The sequence below is a fragment of the Oncorhynchus nerka genome, linkage group LG4 (genome assembly GCF_034236695.1).
Source record: "Oncorhynchus nerka isolate Pitt River linkage group LG4, Oner_Uvic_2.0, whole genome shotgun sequence".
In the NCBI taxonomy this organism is placed as follows: Eukaryota; Metazoa; Chordata; class Actinopteri; order Salmoniformes; family Salmonidae; genus Oncorhynchus; species Oncorhynchus nerka.
In genome coordinates this window covers 90801848-90822286 of record NC_088399.1, presented here as the reverse complement: position 1 = coordinate 90822286, position 20439 = coordinate 90801848, and the positions used below count along the sequence as shown (strand labels likewise).

Here is a 20439-nt window from a genome sequence, read left to right as displayed (position 1 = left end):
TCTGAGTAAAATCATGTCTCCACGCTCCAGTAAGTATCTCTGGCACTTTTTAAACGTCTTATGCAAATCGCTATGAAATAATAGCACCATATTGTGCCCGTAATCCACTGATGTACTGCCAAGTCACAGATATAAGATTAGGCTGACACAATTAGCTCTACCATGAATATGACAGAAGATGCTCTCATCCACCCCATCACATTAGCACCATTCTGTGGATACTTCAAATGATGAATCCCACAATACAATTGCATCTCTCATTCCTTTTTTTTAAAAATTTTCTGATAACTATCAGTAACTTCAGAGCCAAATCTAATTAAAGTGATGAATTAAGGGGTTATTGCTCTTTTTATTTTTATAAAACCTCATAAATGTACTTTCCTTCAAGAAAGAACGGTTGTTGGCTCATGCTGAGTATGTATCATGCCTGTCGGTGCTCTCATGTTTATTTCTATTGGCTAAGAAGTATGACAATAGAGAGTGATATTACAGATATTAGCAATAAATTGTAATTAGGTTTAGGGTCAGTCATGTGTCTCGCTGTACACCTACTTACCATACAGTACCAGTACATGGGGATAGAATACACAGACGTTCCTAAATGCACACACTCACAACAAAAGGCTGTCTCAGGAAGGGCCCCTTTGAATGAACACGTTTATACTTGCCCAATTTGACTACAAGCTATGATGGAGCTCAGTCAGCTCCGATAAAGCCAGAGGTATGTGTTCCAGTGTCTCTGTCCCCTTTGGCACTTCATCTACAACACTAGTGGCTTCAGACAACAGCAGTTGAGACAATGGTTTAAATGTCAAGAGATAAATCCACCAGGGTCAGCTGAAACCAAGGTCAGTCAGAGTAGGTAATGCCTCCTCTGTTGAGACCCCCAGATCTCAAAGCTTCCTAAAGGTCTTAAACCGAGTCTCCCAAGTTTTTATTTTACAAGATGAATTTGTTTTCCTAAAAGTCTTTCAGACCAGTGGAAGACCAGAGGAGTAATAAAAGCAGGGAGCTCAGACAGAAGCCTTGTTTAGGGAGTGAAAGTCATATAAACGGAGGTTTGGTTTTACAGGGAGTGTTTTAGTGGACAGAATATTGACTTGTCTGAATATACAGTATCTGCAGCTGTTCTCCTCAGTCTCACCCCTCCTGTCTCAGCCTCCAGTATTTATGCTGCAGTAGTTTATGTGTCGGGGGGCTAGGGTCAGTTTGTTATATCTGGAGTACTTCTCCTGTCCTATTCGGTGTCCTGTGTGAATCTAAGTGTGCGTTCTCTAATTCTCTCCTTCTCTCTTTCTTTCTCTCTCTCGGAGGACCTGAGCCCTAGAACCATGCCCCAGGACTACCTGACATGATGACTCCTTGCTGTCCCCAGTCCACCTGGCCATGCTGCTGCTCCAGTTTCAACTGGCCTGGGCCCTAGGACCATGTCCCAGGACTACCTGACATGATGACTCCTTGCTGTCCCCAGTCCACCTGGCCATGCTGCTGCTCCAGTTTCAACTGTTCTGCCTTACTATTATTCGACCATGCTGGTCATTTATGAACATTTGAACATCTTGGCCACGTTCTGTTATAATCTCCACCCGGCACAGCCAGAAGAGGACTGGCCACCCCACATATGCTCTCTCTAATTCTCTCTTTCTTTCTCTCTCTCGGAGGACCTGAGTCCTAGGACCGTGCCCCAGGACTACCTGACATGATGACTCCTTGCTGTCCCCAGTCCACCTGACTGTGCTGCTACTCCAGTTTCAACTGTTCTGCCTTATTTTTATTTGACCATGCTGGTCATTTATGAACATTTGAACATCTTGGCCATGTTCTGTTATAATCTCTACCCGGCACAGCCAGAAGAGGACTGGCCACCCCACATAGCCTGGTTCCTCTCTAGGTTTCTTCCTAGGTTTTGGCCTTTCTAGGGAGTTTTTCCTAGCCACCGTGCTTTTACACCTGCATTGCTTGCTGTTTGGGGTATTAGGCTGGATTTATGTACAGCACTTTGAGATATCAGCTGATGTACGAAGGGCTATATAAATCAATTTGATTTGATTTGATACAGACCCCCTACCCAGTTTCTCACACCTTATACATAATCCCTCCCCAGTGTCTCAATCCTAATACAGACCCCCTCCCCAGTGTCTCACCCCTCATACAGACCCCCTCCCCAGTGTCTCACACCTTATACAGACTCCCTCCCCAGTGTCTCACACCTTAAACAGACCCCCTCCCCAGTGTCTCAGTCCTAATACAGACCCCCTCCCCAATGTCTCACTCCTAATACAGACCCCCTCCCCAGTGTCTCACTCCTAATACAGACCCCCTACCCAGTGTCTCACACCTTAAACAGACCCCCTCCGCAGTGTCTCAATCCTAATACAGACCCCCTCCCCAATGTCTCACTCCTAATACAGACCCCCTCCCCAGTGTCTCACCCCTCATACAGACCCCCTACCCAGTGTCTCACACCTTAAACAGACCCCCTCCCCAGTGTCGGCGACTTAAAGGTGTGAGACACTGGGGAGGGGGTCTGAATAAGGTGTGAGAAAACGTATGAACAGAAAAGACCTGAAGATTAATCAATATCCTCTTTACTGATATGAAAGTTAAACGTACGAATATCAATAATAATAATAATAATAATAGTCAAAACATTGTATAAAACACAAATGTATTATGCTCATACGATATGATTGGCTACAACCGGATAAGAAAAGTGTCCATTCTAACTGTGTGGCTTGGCGTATATCCCAAATAGCACCCTATGCCCTATATAGCGCACTACTTTTGACCACAGCCCTATGAACCCTGGTATTTAAAAAAAGTAGTGCGCTAGATAGGGAATAGGGTGCAATTTAGGACACAATCTAGGAGGATCAATGATGCAGTACCTGGACCTGGGAATCCCTGGCCTCACACATCCTGGGTCCATGGCTTGTCCCAGAAACAAACACAGCACTGGACATGAAGTGCTTGGCCGGGCCCCCGTAGTTCACTACATCATCCTGACCAGGGTCTGGCGGGGGGGTTCTTCAGGAGAATGTTCCCAGGTAATGTCTTCTCCTTGGACAAGGGTTAAAAGGCATGGGAAACCATTTATGACCAGAGAGGTGTTGTCATAGAAACTATTGCACGTCCTGGATCCGTATTCATAAAGCAGAGTAGGTGTGCTGACCTAGGGTCAGATCCCCCCTGTCCATGCAGACTTCTTCATTCTGATCTAAATTAAAAACTGATTCTAGGTCAGCCCTCCCCCTTCTCAGATTTATAGCCTTGAATTCTGTACATTCAGTGCTTTCGGAAAGTATTCAGAGCCCTTGACTTTTTCCAAAGTTGTTACGTTACAGACTTATTCTAAAATAGATTAAATAAATGTTTTTCCTCATCACTCTACACCCAATACCCCATAATGACAAAATGAAAACAGGTTTATAGAATAGTTTTTTGTTTGTTGCAAATGGCTAAGGCGTATGTAAACTTTTGACTTCAACTGTGTATATACAGTTGAAGTCGGAAGTTTACATACACCTTAGCCAAATACATCTAAACTCAGTTTTTCACAACTCCTGACATTTAATCCTAGTAAACATTGCCTGTCTTAGGTCAGTTAGGATCACCACTTTATTTTAAGGATGTGAAATGTGAGAATAATAGTAGAGAGAATTATTTATTTCAGTTTTTATTTCTTTCATCACATTCCCAATGGGTCAGAAGTTTACATGCACTCCATTAGTATTTGGTAGCATTGCCTTTAAATTGTTTAACTTGGGTCAAATGTTTCGGGTAGCCTTCCACAAGCTCCCCACTATAAGTTGGGTGAATTTTGGCCCATTCCTCCTGACAGAGCTGGTGTAACGAGCCTCCTTGCTCGTACACGCTTTTTCAGTTCTGCCCACAAATGTTCTATCTGATTAAGGTCAGGGCTTTGTGATGACCACTCCAATACCTTAACTTTGTTGTCCTTAAGCCATTTTGCCACAACTTCGGAAGTATGCTTGGGGTCATTGTCCATTTGGTAGACCCATTTGCAACCAAGCTTTAACTTCCTGACTGAGGTCTTGAGATGTTTCTTCAATATATCCACATAATTTTCTTTCCTCATGATGCCATCTATTTTGTGAAGTGCACCAGTCCCTCCTGCAGCAAAGCACCCACACAATAGGATACTGCCACCCCTGTGTGCTTCACGGTTGGGATGGTGTTCTTCGGCTTGCAAGCCTCCCCCTCTTTCCTCCAAACATAACGATGAGTACAAAAAGTACAATCTTTGTCCCCATGTGCAGGTGCAAACCGTAGTCTGGCTTTTTTATGTTGGTTTTGGAGCAGTGGCTGCTTCTTTCCTTCCTTTGAGGTTATGTCGATATAGGACCTGTTTTACTGTGGATATAGATACTTTTGTACCGGTTTCCTCCAGCATTTTCACAAGTTCCTTTGCTTGTTGTTCTGGGATTGATTTGCACTTTTCACACCAAAGTACGTTAATCTCTAGGAGACAGCATCTCCTTCCTCAGCGGTATGACGGCTGCGTGGTCCCATGGTGTTTATACTTACGTACTATTGTTTGTACAGACGAACTTTGTACAGTCAGGCATTTGGAAATTGCTCCCAAGGATGAACCAGACTTGTGGAGGTGTACCATTTTTTTTCTGAGGTCTTGGCTGATTTCTTTTGATTTTCCCATGATGTCAAGCAAAGAGGACCTGAGTTTGAAGGTAGTCCTTGAAATACATCAACAAATACACTTCCAATTGACTCAAATGATGTCAATTAAACAATCAGAAGCTTCTAAAGCCATGACATCATTTTCTGGAATTTTCCAAGCTGTTTAAAGGCACAGTCAACTTAGTGTATGTAAACTTCTGACCCAGTGGAATTGTGATGCAGTGAATTATAAGTGAAATAATCTGTCTGTAAACAATTGTTGGAAATATTACTTGTATTACATGCACAAAGTAGATGTCCTAACCGACTTGCCAAAACTATAGTTTGTTAACAAGAAAAATGTGGAGTGGTTGAAAAACGAGTTTTAGTGACTCCAACCTAAGTGTATGTAAACTTCCGACTTACCTGTATATATATATATATGGGGGATACAACCATCCCAGCTCTGCAGATTTTGCTGCGAAGAGACAGAATCATTAGATCATTTACTTACTCTTATTTTCCACCATAATTTGCAAATAAATTCATAAAAAATCCTACAATGTGATTTTCTGGATTTTTTTCTTCTCATTTTGTCTGTCATAGTTGAAGTGTACCTGTGATGAAAATTACAGGACTCTCTCATCTTTTAAAGTGTGAGAACTTGCACAATTGGTGGCTGACTAAATACTTTTTTGCCCCACTGTATGTGCCTGGCCCTGGGTTTTGATTCTGAAAACTAAATGTAAAAATCACATCTTAATTTGACAATTCATTGGCTGATTAATGTATTAATTAGCTGGAGGGCAGATTGATTTATTGGTTGACATATCTACCTGACTGTCTTCTGAAAATAACCTCTTAGCTTGTGACAAGAACCCCTTCTTATCGACCTCATTGATTATCACCTGTGTTTGGTATTTGGTGGGTATTGATGAAATGTATTCTAGATGTTTGCCGCCTAGATTAATGTAAAAAGCGATAGCAGAAGTCTGAGCATCATTTAGATTTACACGGGATGCAAGGCAACAAAAAAAGGACACTTAATGTCATTCTGTGTATTTTTCCCCGTCATTAGCTAAGAGAGTTACAACACAACTGGAGGGACAGGTGCCTGACATGTATTGCATCGCCTGACAATCTGTTTAGAAGGGAGGAGAGTTTGTAATGTCACCAGTGCTTAACTTGGACTGAAATAGGTACCTGTAATCATTTTGGGTGCCGGTACTGTTCATATTTACGTGCAGGAACTTGAACTTCACAATATTGTTTATAGGAAGTACAAGGGCTCAAGCAGTAGAACATGTGAGGTGCTGCTGGTACCCAACTCAAGCAATGACTGCAACACCCTCATGCTGACTAGGTAGCAATTTGAATGGTAAATGTAGCCCGACTACGTTGACCAAATTCGCAAAGTGATCCTAGAATGCAACAAAAATTAATGAATTCACCACACTGTAAAGTTACTGTAGTCAGAAAACAAACTTCTGAGTGTGGATACAATGATCTGTTTCCACGACAGCGAGTACTCGGTGAAAGCAGAGCGGCAGTAGAAGAAAAAGCATTTGGCTCGTTTGCAAGACAAGCAAACGTACCAGTCATCTAGCGCCCACTTGTGGTGAAAGTCTTTGTTTTTCCCTATTTTATAACTCATCATTGAAGACGCTGTTTTGTTTTTCGGAGATTCATCATGGCGATGCATACGAAGGCGACACCGCCACAGATTCCCGACACCCGTCGGGAACTCTCGGAACTGGTCAAGAGGAAACAAGAACTTGCGGTAAGTTTATTAGCTGCTGTAGTTAGATACGTTTCCGTAGGAGTAAATATTTTTGCTACATGCGTATTTCCTGCATCTTATGTTTAAGTTGCAAGGTAGCTTTTGCTAGTTTACTAGGCCGCACTGGCTATCCTAGCTAAGCTACTACGACTAGGCCTCGGCTCTCTACTCTGCCGGTAAATATTTGTTGCTCGCTGGCAAGATACTTTAGTTAACGATACCATTCTAATGAAACATTATAACATGTAACAAAGTATATGCTTTTATTCAGCGTCATACATCCATAGGTACTGCATTTTTTTTTTTTTACTAGATATATCAATGTTTATGTACAATGTCGTTGGAGTTACGTAGTAACTTCCTTTGTCCACAAGGTGCAGTCAAACCCTACATACTAATGCCCACATCACCATGGGCATGGCTGTGGTACTGTCTCTGGCTATATAGTAATTACACTTTCGGTCAGTTTCATACATTTGAAATGCAAAGTCTAATGCCTTTTACAATACTTTCCACAGGAGACATTGGTGAACTTGGAAAGACAGATCTATGCATTTGAGGGCAGCTACTTGGAAGACACCCAGATGTATGGGAATATCATTAGAGGATGGGACAGATACCTCACCAACCAAAAGTAAGCTAGACATGGACCATGGCTACTCGGACATGAAGTGTTGATATTGAATCATCTTGCCTGTGTTAATGATCTATTTACTCTGTTTTTGTATCGTTCTGTCAGAAATTCCAACAGCAAGACGGACCGAAGAAACAGAAAGTTTAAGGAGGCAGAGCGTCTGTTCAGCAAGTCTTCAGTCACTTCTGTAGCAGTGAGTGATTCACTCTATTATTGGCCTGTCCTCAGTAGGTGATTCACTCTATTATTGGCCTGTCCTCAGTAGGTGGTTCACTCTATTATTGGCCTGTCCTCAGTAGGTGCCTCACTCTATTATTGGCCTGTCCTCAGTAGGTGATTCACTCTATTATTGGCCTGTCCTCAGTAGGTGATTCACTCTATTATTGGCCTGTCCTCAGTAGGTGGTTCACTCTATTATTGGCCTGTCCTCAGTAGGTGGTTCACTCTATTATTGGCCTGTCCTCAGTAGGTGGTTCACTCTATTATTGGCCTGTCCTCAGTAGGTGGTTCACTCTATTATTGGCCTGTCCTCAGTAGGTGGTTCACTCTATTATTGGCCTGTCCTCAGTAGGTGGTTCACTCTATTATTGGCCTGTCCTCAGTAGGTGATTCACTCTATTATTGGCCTGTCCTCAGTAGGTGGTTCACTCTATTATTGGCCTGTCCTCAGTAGGTGGTTCACTCTATTATTGGCCTGTCCTCAGTAGGTGCCTCACTCTATTATTGGCCTGTCCTCAGTAGGTGGTTCACTCTATTATTGGCCTGTCCTCAGTAGGTGGTTCACTCTATTATTGGCCTGTCCTCAGTAGGTGGTTCACTCTATTATTGGCCTGTCCTCAGTAGGTGGTTCACTCTATTATTGGCCTGTCCTCAGTAGGTGCCTCACTCTATTATTGGCCTGTCCTCAGTAGGTGGTTCACTCTATTATTGGCCTGTCCTCAGTAGGTGGTTCACTCTATTATTGGCCTGTCCTCAGTAGGTGGTTCACTCTATTATTGGCCTGTCCTCAGTAGGTGGTTCACTCTATTATTGGCCTGTCCTCAGTAGGTGGTTCACTCTATTATTGGCCTGTCCTCAGTAGGTGCCTCACTCTATTATTGGCCTGTCCTCAGTAGGTGCCTCACTCTATTAATGGCCTGTCCTCAGTAGGTGGTTCACTCTATTATTGGCCTGTCCTCAGTAGGTGGTTCACTCTATTATTGGCCTGTCCTCAGTAGGTGATTCACTCTATTATTGGCCTGTCCTCAGTAGGTGGTTCACTCTATTATTGGCCTGTCCTCAGTAGGTGGTTCACTCTATTATTGGCCTGTCCTCAGTAGGTGGTTCACTCTATTATTGGCCTGTCCTCAGTAGGTGGTTCACTCTATTATTGGCCTGTCCTCAGTAGGTGGTTCACTCTATTATTGGCCTGTCCTCAGTAGGTGGTTCACTCTATTATTGGCCTGTCCTCAGTAGGTGGTTCACTCTATTATTGGCCTGTCCTCAGGTAGGTGGTTCACTCTATTATTGGCCTGTCCTCAGTAGGTGGTTCACTCTATTATTGGCCTGTCCTCAGTAGGTGATTCACTCTATTATTGGCCTGTCCTCAGTAGGTGGTTCACTCTATTATTGGCCTGTCCTCAGTAGGTGATTCACTCTATTATTGGCCTGTCCTCAGTAGGTGATTCACTCTATTATTGGCCTGTCCTCAGTAGGTGCCTCACTCTATTATTGGCCTGTCCTCAGTAGGTGGTTCACTCTATTATTGGCCTGTCCTCAGTAGGTGGTTCACTCTATTATTGGCCTGTCCTCAGTAGGTGGTTCACTCTATTATTGGCCTGTCCTCAGTAGGTGGTTCACTCTATTATTGGCCTGTCCTCAGTAGGTAGGTGGTTCACTCTATTATTGGCCTGTCCTCAGTAGGTGGTTCACTCTATTATTGGCCTGTCCTCAGTAGGTGGTTCACTCTATTATTGGCCTGTCCTCAGTAGGTGGTTCACTCTATTATTGGCCTGTCCTCAGTAGGTGATTCACTCTATTATTGGCCTGTCCTCAGTAGGTGCCTCACTCTATTATTGGCCTGTCCTCAGTAGGTGGTTCACTCTATTATTGGCCTGTCCTCAGTAGGTGGTTCACTCTATTATTGGCCTGTCCTCAGTAGGTGGTTCACTCTATTATTGGCCTGTCCTCAGTAGGTGGTTCACTCTATTATTGGCCTGTCCTCAGTAGGTGGTTCACTCTATTATTGGCCACCGGTCCTCTCTGTATTGTCCTAGGAGGCCACCGGTCCTCTCTGTATTGTCCTAGGAGGCCACCGGTCCTCTCTGTATTGTCCTAGGAGGCCACCGGTCCTCTCGGTATTGTCCTAGGAGGCCACCGGTCCTCTCTGTATTGTCCTAGGAGGCCACCGGTCCTCTCTGTATTGTCCTAGGAGGCCACCGGTCCTCTCTGTATTGTCCTAGGAGGCCACCGGTCCTCTCTGTATTGTCCTAGGAGGCCACCGGTCCTCTCTGTATTGTCCTAGGAGGCCACCGGTCCTCTCTGTATTGTCCTAGGAGGCCACCGGTCCTCTCTGTATTGTCCTAGGAGGCCACCGGTCCTCTCTGTATTGTCCTAGGAGGCCACCGGTCCTCTCTGTATTGTCCTAGGAGGCCACCGGTCCTCTCTGTATTGTCCTAGGAGGCCACCGGTCCTCTCTGTATTGTCCTAGGAGGCCACCGGCCCTCTGTATTTTCCTAGGAGGCCATCGGTCCTCTCTGTATTTTCCTAGGAGGCCACCGGTCCTCTCTGTATTGTCCTAGGAGGCCACCGGTCCTCTCGGTATTGTCCTAGGAGGCCACCGGTCCTCTCTGTATTGTCCTAGGAGGCCACCGGTCCTCTCTGTATTGTCCTAGGAGGCCACCGGTCCTCTCTGTATTGTCCTAGGAGGCCACCGGTCCTCTCTGTATTGTCCTAGGAGGCCACCGGTCCTCTCGGTATTGTCCTAGGAGGCCATCTATGATTGTAATAACGTGTAAATTCTGACCAACTGTTCGTCTTTGTTGAACAGGCTGTCTGTGCACTTGGCGGGATCCCAGATCACATGAATGAAAAGCGTAAGTATATGAATTCGCCATCTCAAATTAATACACTTTTGTTTGCCACAGTGCTTACTGAATGTAGTCTACTGGTATGTGAGGGAGTTGAGCTCCAAGGTGGCATGCTGCTCTTCTGTTGTCTGGCCCTTCAGGTGAGCCCGGCAGTGGGACAGAGAGCGACACATCCCCAGACCTCCAGAACCAGGAGAACGAACCCAGTCAGGAGGACACGGAGGACGCAGATGGGGCGCTGCAGGACCTCAAACCCCAGAAGGCTGCCTCGTCCTCCTCCGGAAGCCACCATGGGAGCCACAAGAAAAGGAAGAACAAAAACAGACACAGGTACTCAACCCTAAACGCAGTCCCTGGTCTAGACTAACTCCCAGGGCACGTTCAGCAGAACACAACGTTGTGGAACGTTTGGATAGAAATATGCATTGTAGAACAAACATGCCTCTCTGACATGTAGAATATGTAGAATCAAAGTGGGTCTATTAACATAATTTCTATCTGCAACCGTTGGCTACTGAACATGGCCCTGCTATCATTTCTGAAATATGTGCAGATGTAGCTCTCTTGCGCGCAAGGTAACTTAAAAAAAAGTTGTCTGGGAGGGTCTTTTTGATTGGCTGTACTACTGTATAAACATCAGGAGGGTCTGTTTGATTGGCTGTACTACTGTATAAACATCAGCAGGGTCTGTGTGATTGGCTGTACTACTGTATAAACATCAGGAGGGTCTGTTTGATTGGCTGTACTACTGTATAAACATCAGGAGGGTCTGTTTGATTGGCTGTACTACTGTATAAACATCAGGAGGGTCTGTTTGATTGGCTGTACTACTGTATAAACATCAGGAGGGTCTGTTTGATTGGCTGTACTACTGTATAAACATTAGGAGGGTCTGTTTGATTGGCTGTACTACTGTATAAACATCTGTTTGATTGGCTGTACTACTGTATAAACAACAGGAGGGTCTGTTTGATTGGCTGTACTACTGTATAAACAACAGGAGGGTCTGTTTGATTGGCTGTACTACTGGTTTATAGCAAGTGGCTTAGTCTGTTTGTATTGGAGCTGGAATGTGAGGAGAAGTAAGAAACGATGCCAACTTTCCCAGCTGTGTTATCTCATCACACTGGTTCCTAGCCACATTGTGTTATGTTGTATGTAGCCTAATAAAACCACCGCATATTTAGACAAAATCATCTCAATAAGTTAAAATATTGTGGTAGCTAGTTGAATTATTAACAAGCCTGTATTTTTCCAGATACAACAGCATCCCTTTAGAGTGAGTCAGGCTGGTGTACTAATTACTACTGCTCTCTACTTCCCCTAATGCTGCCCCAGCCCTTCTGCCATGTTTCATTATGACTTTGAGTAAGTCTCACATTTTTACTTCCTGCGTCCTGTGGTGATACATCCTGGTTGTGTCCCAAATGGCACCCTAATATAGTGCACTGCCTTTTGACCAGAGCTCTTTTGACCTATAGGGCTCTGGTCAAAAGTAGTGCCCTACGTCAGGAATAGGGTGCCATTTGGGGGGGGGACTACCCCTGCCTTCTCTGACCACATCCTGACGTTCCCACTCTCTCTCTCTCCCTCAGCTCTCCATCTGCTTCTGTCACGGTTAATGTGTCATCATAGAAAATCTATCATTACTACATGTCCAAATCTTTGTTTATATCCCAAATGGCATTCTATTCCCTATTTAGTGCACTACTTTTGACACGGGCCCATATAGGAACTAGGGTGCCATTTGGGGACGCACACTTTATTTCTGAAATAATGTATTGTATCTAATAAAGTATTTGCACCTAGCTTCTGTAGACTCCACGCTAGATTCTGTAGTGTTTTGAGTCATAGGGGCATAAACACTACTTTAGAAGCTCAGTTTATTTCTTGATCCTGGTTTCATTCCATAAAGGTCCTGTTCCCTTAATCCAGTTATGAAAAAGTCTGCTCTTCCTGCCAAAATGAGATGGGGAGCTCAAAGGTTGAGTAAAAACCCACATCTTTCAGCACATCCCAGGCTTTCATATGGTTCTTTTAGTTGTCTCCTTGTGTGTTGCTTGGTCTCTTCGCTTGAGTAACTGTAGTGGTGCTTGTTGTCTCCATGGTTACTCGTGTTGTATTTAGTGAAACCTGAAAGATCTGTCGTAACTCTTGCTTTTTTTGTTGATTTTAGATTCGACATGAAGGTGAACAAAAAACCCAGAGCGGTAAGCTATTGGAATGTTATGTTGTCTTGGGCTTCCAATAAAGCAATGTGTGATTTAGAAATATTTAACATTTTTAGTTTTTAATTCTGTCGTCGACGTTATTGTTGTTCCACAGGACTATTCAACTTGATGAAATGGGGGTGTTAAGCACTTCAGACCAGAACTGGCCACACAGGAGAAGTCTTCAGTGAAGCAGAGAATCACTTCTCTGGGCTTTGTGAACTTTATATGCCTTATGTTAACTGACTTGGTTTCTGCTTTGTGTATATTGCATGAAATGTTGCCCCTCCCCACCTGCAACTAGAAATATTTGTGTTTCATGATTTTCCTGCAGAAAAGTACAAGGTGTGTAATTGCATGTTACTCAATACCCAGCTGGGGTTATTGTATAGTGCTGAACATTCTATATTTATCATGTAACTTCACATTTTCCTCTGCTCTTCTTGTGACAAAAATAACAAGATTATATTTGTCGTTGTGTGGGTTTGTTATCTCTAGAATATCCCAGCTTCTGTTTTTTTATTTTATTTTGAGATTTGTTTAGCATAATTGTAATAAAACATTGAAATGATAAATATTACTATATATAGTTTATGGTAAAAATCTAAATTTGTGAAGGTCTAGCCCACCAGAAGCATTGAAAATGTCTTGCTGTTAATCAAAATCTCATCTGTGTCTTTACTCTGCACTCTTCAGTGATCATATAGCAGGGAAATCAATAGGGAAGCTAGTTTATGACCAACAGACCAACATCTCTGTATTTACTCTGCACTCTTCAGTGATCATATAGCAGGGAAATCAATAGGGAAGCTAGTTTATGACCAACAGACCAACATCTCTGTCTTTACTCTGCACTCTTCAGTGATCATATAGCAGGGAAATCAATAGGGAAGCTAGTTTATGACCAACAGACCAACATCTGTGTCTGACGGCATCTACTGTCTGGTTTCATTGTGGCTTCTTCAAGGTGCTCAGATCAGGTTCTCTCTCTAGTCCACCATCTTATTAGCTGAGTCTCAAATAGCTCCCTATTCCATTTATACCACACTACGTTTTGATTGGTGACGTTTCAGTGAGTTCATGGAAATTGTTTTAGTACTGTGTTCACCTTCAAACAGCTTTATTCTGACTCCCAAGTATGATTAAAATAACTCTGTTTACACACAAAGATATGACGTCATTATGGCCGTTTCAGAGATTTGAGTTTTGATTTCTGAACAGTGGCAGTTAAAGTGAACCAGGGGGCAACAGGCTGACAACACATGACCCATGCCATGTTGGGGAACAGTGTACTATATGCAGTTTAACTAGTACTTCAACTACATTTTACAGTAGGTTGGTTGGTACTTGAACGAAATTCAAATCTTGTTACTGTTTTCAGTAGGTCACTTTTTGTTTGTTGTGTAGCTAACTACTGGAACTACACACTTTTGCAAAAGGAAAATCAAAATGTGGCTGAAGTAGGCAATCGTTTATTTTTCGGCATCATACCTGCCTAATTCTCACTTGAAACATTGTAGTGTGTTTAATAGGCTAAATTACACCTTTTAACATTTGATCCTAGTACGATCTGTTCTTGGAATTTGTAGTCTGACATTTTTTAAGATTTAGATGATACTTTTTCACCAAGTAGTTTGGATGTCGTGAACTACTTTTTCACCAAGTAGTTTGGATGTCGTGAACTACTTTTTCACCAAGTAGTTTGGATGTCGTGAACTACTTTTTCACCAAGTAGTTTGGATGTCGTGAACTACTTTTTCACCAAGTAGTTTGGATGTCGTGAACTACTTTTTCAAAGCAACTTTAAGTAAACTACATTTTTTCTTAAGGGTATTATTAGCGTAACTTAATGTCTGCCAGTGAGATGTAAACGTTAGCTTGGAAATCTATATTTTAAAAGTAGCTTCTCCAACATTGGTCCGGTGCTATTTCTAGAATGTTCCCTGTGTGCGACCAGTACTGATCGGGTGTGTAGTATTGAAATAGTTTGGAGAATACATCAATAATAATATAGTATTACGTCTATTTAAAGTAGATATGCTTATTAGTGAATACTTTGTCAGTATGCAATATCACATTCCTTCACTAGGTAGTGCTACTTCACAATGCGTGTTTGACAGTACTCAAAGCATTGCCTTAAATGTCTTTCAACCACAGGCTTTCCCGTATCATAAACAAAGTCCTACTCACAGTCCGACTGCTAGGACTATGAGTCATAAGTGGGTTGTTAAATCTGCCATCAATCTATCAAATGCACGGTTTATGCTGTTCTTTAATTCTCTGTAAGGCCAAAGATCCTCAGATGAATATATTCTGCCATGCCGACAGTATGATGTCCCCAAGGCACAGTTAAAGACCTTTACGACCCGGGCTTTTGGGCTTGGCTCATGGATATCCGTGCGCATCCCAAATGGCACCCTATTCCCTATTTAGTACACTACTATAGCACCCTATTTAGAGCACTACTTTTGATCAGGACACATGGGCTCTGGTTAAAAGTAGTGCACTATATAGGGAATAGGGTGCCATTTGGGATACACATTGTATCTCCTCAGTAGTATTTAGAAGAGGTCATGCTCTTTAAAATTCACACACCTCTCAGTTCTGTTATGGGCAATACAGCGAAGGTTAGTCAGAACACTGACCTATTAATGACGTAGTGACTAGGACGTTAGTAACAGACCGCGTGTGTCCCCAATGGCACCCTATAACCTAAATAATGTACTACTTTTGACCAAAGCACTATTGGCCCTGGTCAAAAGCTGTGCACTATATAGGAGAGAGAGGGTGCAATTTGGGATGCAAGTCTGAATGGTTCCAAGCATCATCTCACTGGAGAAACCCAGGCAAAGCCAAACTTCTGACAAGCAAGATGGAGAGGCTCTCTGGAATGACTCAATCTCTGTTTCACGCTGTTCTCCTGCCACACATTTTACAGTCACATTTCATTTGGAATGGACTATAGAATTATATTTGATTTGTCCTCTCGTTGATGCTACTTGCCACAGTTAGGCCTACCACTCCTCTTGGATTTGGGTGTTGTTGTTGATGTGTGGGGGGATTTATGTAATAAAGATTTGGGGTTTTCTCTAACAAATTGTATCCTCTAGCTTTTACCCCAACCATAATCACTCATAAAGAATAATGTTGCATTTCAAATGACATACTTCTTTCCATTCTCTACTAAACCAGTGTCTCCCCTCCCTGTCTCTTCCCACGTCTGTTGCCATGGCATCTGACATGAGCAGCTTGTGATTAGAGCAAGTCACATTTCAGTCCATGATTAAGTCGTGTGTCATACTGTAGGTACAAAAGTTACTCAGTTATACTGTAGCAATATGATCTGGCAGCTGTTCACTGTAGCAATATGATCTGGCGGCTGTTTACTGTAGCAATATGATCTGGCAGCTGTTTACTGTAGCAATATGATCTGGCAGCTGTTTACTGTAGCAATATGATCTGGCAGCTGTTTACTGTAGCAATATGATCTGGCGGCTGTTTACTGTAGCAATATGATCTGGCGGCTGTTTACTGTAGCAATATGATCTGGCAGCTGTTTACTGTAGCAATATGATCTGGCAGCTGTTTACTGTAGCAATATGATCTGGCAGCTGTTTACTGTAGCAATATGATCTGGCGGCTGTTTACTGTAGCAATATGATCTGGCAGCTGTTTACTGTAGCAATATGATCTGGCAGCTGTTTACTGTAGCAATATGATCTGGCAGCTGTTTACTGTAGCAATATGATCTGGCAGCTGTTCACTGCTCCATAAAAAAATACATTCTGATCTGATCAATGGATTGTGTAAATGAGCTTGAAAAATACACTACACTACTACATGATCAGGGACAATTGTATCTTGATTCCAGACAGTTCAGGAAATTCATGAACTGAAGAATCCTGATGGAAATTCTGGGACTGAAAGTTTCCTGGAACGAATGGGTTCCTCCAAATGGCACTAAGTTGTGTAATTGGTTCTAGTGCACTCTCCCATGACAAACTTAACATAGGTGTTAGCCAAATGAAGTAGCTGGCCAGCGTGCACTTGAGATTTGATTCTGTGTTGTGAGGTTAATTCCAGTAGCCTACAGCATATTGTGCTGTAACCTGTTATAGACCCAGTGTATCATGTTAGGCCTGTATCTCAGTGATGTGAGGCCTGTAATCTCAGTGATGTGAGGCCTGTATCTCAGTGATGTGAGGCCTGTCTCAGTGATGTGAGGCCTGTCTCAGTGATGTGAGGCCTGTCTCAGTGATGTGAGGCCTGTATCTCAGTGATGTGAGGCCTGTATCTCAGTGATGTGAGGCCTGTATCTCAGTGATGTTAGGCCTGTATCTCAGTGATGTGAGGCCTGTATCACAGTGATGTGAGGCCTGTATCTCAGTGATGTGAGGCCTGTCTCAGTGATGTGAGGCCTGTCTCAGTGATTAGAGGCCTGTAATCTCAGTGATGTGAGGCCTGTATCTCAGTGATGTTAGGCCTGTATCTCAGTGATGTGAGGCCTGTATCACAGTGATGTGAGGCCTGTATCGCAGTGATATGAGGCCTGTATCTTAGTGATGTGAGGCCTGTAATCTCAGTGATATGAGGCCTGTATCTCAGTGATGTGAGGCCTGTATCGCAGTGATGTGAGGCCTGTATCGCAGTGATATGAGGCCTGTAATCTCAGTGATGTGAGGCCTGTAATCTCAGTGATATGAGGCCTGTATCTCAGTGATGTGAGGCCTGTATCTCAGTGATGTGAGGCCTGTATCACAGTGATGTGAGGCCTGTATCTCAGTGATGTGAGGCCTGTATCTCAGTGATGTGAGGCCTGTATCTCAGTGATGTGAGGCCTGTATCTCAGTGATGTGAGGCCTGTATCACAGTGATGTGAGGCCTGTATCTCAGTGATATGAGGCCTGTATCTCAGTGATTAGAGGCCTGTAATCTCAGTGATGTGAGGCCTGTAATCTCAGTGATGTGAGGCCTGTATCTCAGTGATGTGAGGCCTGTATCTCAGTGATGTGAGGCCTGTATCACCGTGATGTGAGGCCTGTAATCACAGTGATGTGAGGCCTGTATCTCAGTGATGTGAGGCCTGTAATCACAGTGATGTGAGGCCTGTATCTCAGTGATGTGAGGCCTGTAATCACAGTGATGTGAGGCCTGTATCTCAGTGATGTGAGGCCTGTAATCACAGTGATGTGAGGCCTGTATCTCAGTGATGTGAGGCCTGTAATCACAGTGATGTGAGGCCTGTATCTCAGTGATGTGAGGCCTGTAATCACAGTGATGTGAGGCCTGTAATCACAGTGATGTGAGGCCTGTATCTCAGTGATGTGAGGCCTGTATCTCAGTGATGTGAGGCCTGTAATCACAGTGATGTGAGGCCTGTATCTCAGTGATGTAATGGCCTTTGGGTGGTGATTTATTTTGCAGCTGCCACCAGCAGATCTCTGTTGACAAGATATGCGTCCCAAATGGCATCCTATTTCCTATACATTCCCAAAAAGTAGTGCGGTATATAGGGAATAGGGAGCCATTTGGGATGTATAGTAGTTTTCAATGGGGCCTGTTCACTGCTAGTCCCCAGTGCCAGATCTGATGCACAGATCTCAGTGGGTTGTGTGGCCTGGCTGATAGTCCTTGTGGGACCAAACAGGGTCAGCCGTGTTCCAGGAGAAGTCATGGGAAAAGCTACATATAAAAACAACAGTGCCCTTGATTTAATAGATAGGCTTTTGTGTCGCAGTTGGTGTTTCTAATATGGGTCCAAATGCATTATGGGAACAAAACAAATATGTTTTGAATGAGAGTTGCATGATCTATTACACTGTTATGATCCACTGCTAAGACACCTGCGAATGATGCCATGCGTACGTATGGCTGGGACTATACAACGCGCCTCAGATTGAATCCCCACCTAAATCACGATTACCCCCCCCATTTTTGACTGATGCGTACACACTGCATTAATCTGGGTGCTGATACTGGTCTGCTGGTCCCAGAGGGTGTATCCTCAAGCCCTTGTGACTTCATAGGTTATAGCCCCTCACTTACTGTGAACCATAGTTGAATTTACTACAGACACACGGCTGTCAATCCTGTTATTAATGTGTGAACAGTGTTGTGTTTTGCTATTGACCCCAGTGACCAACAGATCTCTTTTTAAAGAGATTATCCGGTACCTTTGTACTGTGCATTCGGAAAGTATTCAGACCCCTTGACTTTTATTTTTTTACTCAAATACCACATTTACATAAGTTTTCAGACTCTTTACTCAGTACTTTGTTGAAGAACTTTTTGCAGTGATTACAGCCTCGAGTCTTCTTGGGTATGAGGCTACAAGCTTGGAACACCTGTATTTGGGGAGTATCTCCCATTCTTCTCTGCAGATCCTCTGAAGCTCTGTCAGGTTGGATGGTGAGCGTCGCTGGGCTTCTATTTTCAGGTCTCTCCAGAGATGTTCGATCGGGTTCAAGTCCAGGCTCTGGTTGGGCCACTCAAGGACATTCAGAAATGTCCCGAAGCTACTCCTGCGTTGTCTTAGCTGTGTGCTTAGGATCGTTGTCCTGTTGGAAGGTGAACCTTCGCCCCAGTCTGAGGTCCTGAGCGCTCTGGAGAGTGTTTTAATCAAGGATCTCTCTGTACTTTGCTCCGTTCATCTTTCTCTCAATCCTGACTAGTCTCCCAGTCCGTACCACTGAAAAACATCCCCACAGCATGATGCTGCCACCACCATGCTTCACCGTAGGGAAGGTGCCAGGTTTCCTCCAGACGTGATGTTTGGCATTCAGGAAAAATAGTTCAATCTTGGTTTCATCAGACCAGAGAATCTTGTTTCTCATGGTCTGAGAGTCCTTTAGGTGACTTTTGGCAAACTCCAAGCAGGCTGTCATGTGCCTTTTACTGAAGAGTGGTCTCCGTCTGGCCCCTCTACCATAAAGGCCTGATTGGTGGAGTGCTGCAGAGACGGTTGTCCTTCTGGAAGGACACCTTCCTGACCAAGGCCCTTCTACCCCAATTGCTCAGTTTGGCTGGGCAGCAAGCTGTAGGAAAAGTCTTGGTTGTTCCAAACTTCTTATATTTAAGAATGATGGAGGCCACTGTGTTCTTGGGGACCATTAATGCTGCAGACATTTTTTATTTTTTAATACCCTTCCCTAGATCAATTAATTAATTAATGTGTAGATCACAATCCTGTCTCGGAGCACTACAGACAATTCCTAGGGATTTAGTGGCTATTAGATTTAGTGGCCTAGGGATTTAGTGGCTATTAGAAGTTAGACAGTACTTCTGCATGTATGAACTACACATTGACACATCCAGATCAAAGCAGTAGGTTTAAAAAAAAAAACTTAGTAGTTGCCAAAGTTCCGGAGCATGTCTTTAACTGTTCTCTATGTAGTCTTCTAAGGTACAAATGGAGAGTATGGGCTTTTCCATAGTGCCTTACAGTTTCCATAATGCCAAGGCTTTAGCAAGTAACTTATTTTGTGATAGAAATCCAAAACAATGGGTGCAAATATAGAGCCTGTTATGGAGTTTGAGGAAAATGACATTCCAGACTAAATAAGGATTCAATCAGCCTTCTGGGACAGTTTGCCTTTGTCCTCTGCTACAACGCTTTGTGTTGGTCTGCCTGAACCTTCACTGGATTCCAGGGAGTGGGCACTGGACACCACCCTGGCCTGGCATCACATTGGCACCGCCACCCTGGCCTGGCATCACATTGGCACCGCCACCCTGGCATCGCATTGGCACCGCTACCCTGGCCTGGCATCACATTGGCACCGCTACCCTGGCCTGGCATCACATTGGCACCGCCACCCTGGCCTGGCATCACATTGGCACCGCCACCCTGGCCTGGCATCACATTGGCACCGCCACACCAATGATCAAATCTGTTCACACCGGGGGTTAAGTAAGGAAAGTATTCATGTGTAATGTAAGCAGTAGTCCAAAGGCTGTTCTCATTGGAAGACCATACACCTCAAAGAAGCCAAAGGCTGTTCTCATTGGAAGACAACACACCTCAAAGAAGCCAAAGGCTGTTCTCATTGGAAGACAACACACCTCAAAGAAGCCAAAGGCTGTTCTCATTGGAAGACAATACACCTCAAA

The 20439-nt window shown here is 43.7% G+C and overlaps 1 protein-coding gene across 4 annotated transcripts; it reads left to right on the top strand.

Annotated features, from left to right (window-relative positions):
• The first annotated feature begins 6275 nt into the window (after nucleotides 1-6275).
• LOC115120305 (chromatin modification-related protein MEAF6) lies at nucleotides 6276-13798 on the top strand. Of its 4 annotated transcripts, XM_029649217.2 has the most exons (9): nucleotides 6278-6418; nucleotides 6937-7052; nucleotides 7158-7245; nucleotides 10081-10126; nucleotides 10261-10450; nucleotides 11459-11488; nucleotides 12036-12104; nucleotides 12297-12330; nucleotides 12446-13798. In XM_029649217.2, the coding sequence occupies exons 1-9, from the start codon at nucleotides 6329-6331 to the stop codon at nucleotides 12458-12460; spliced, it is 678 nt and encodes a 225-aa protein (XP_029505077.1). In that variant the 5' UTR covers nucleotides 6278-6328; the 3' UTR covers nucleotides 12461-13798. The 4 variants fall into 4 exon arrangements, 3 of the variants coding, with proteins under 3 accessions (XP_029505077.1, XP_029505078.1, XP_029505079.1); XR_003862126.2 differs by having other exon boundaries at nucleotides 6276-6418; nucleotides 12036-12330; XM_029649218.2 differs by lacking the exon at nucleotides 12036-12104 and having other exon boundaries at nucleotides 6282-6418.
• The last annotated feature ends 6641 nt before the right edge of the window (nucleotides 13799-20439 follow it).

Bases quoted from the DNA above. Each gene is read 5' to 3' on its own strand.
- LOC115120305 (XM_029649217.2), top strand. From the start codon at position 6,329: ATGGCGATGCATACGAAGGCGACACCGCCACAGATTCCCGACACCCGT. The intron at 7,246-10,080 runs GTGAGTGATTCA...TTTGTTGAACAG, and splicing joins CTTCAGTCACTTCTGTAGCA to GCTGTCTGTGCACTTGGCGG. The intron at 11,489-12,035 runs GTAAGTCTCACA...CATTCCATAAAG, and splicing joins ATGTTTCATTATGACTTTGA to GTCCTGTTCCCTTAATCCAG.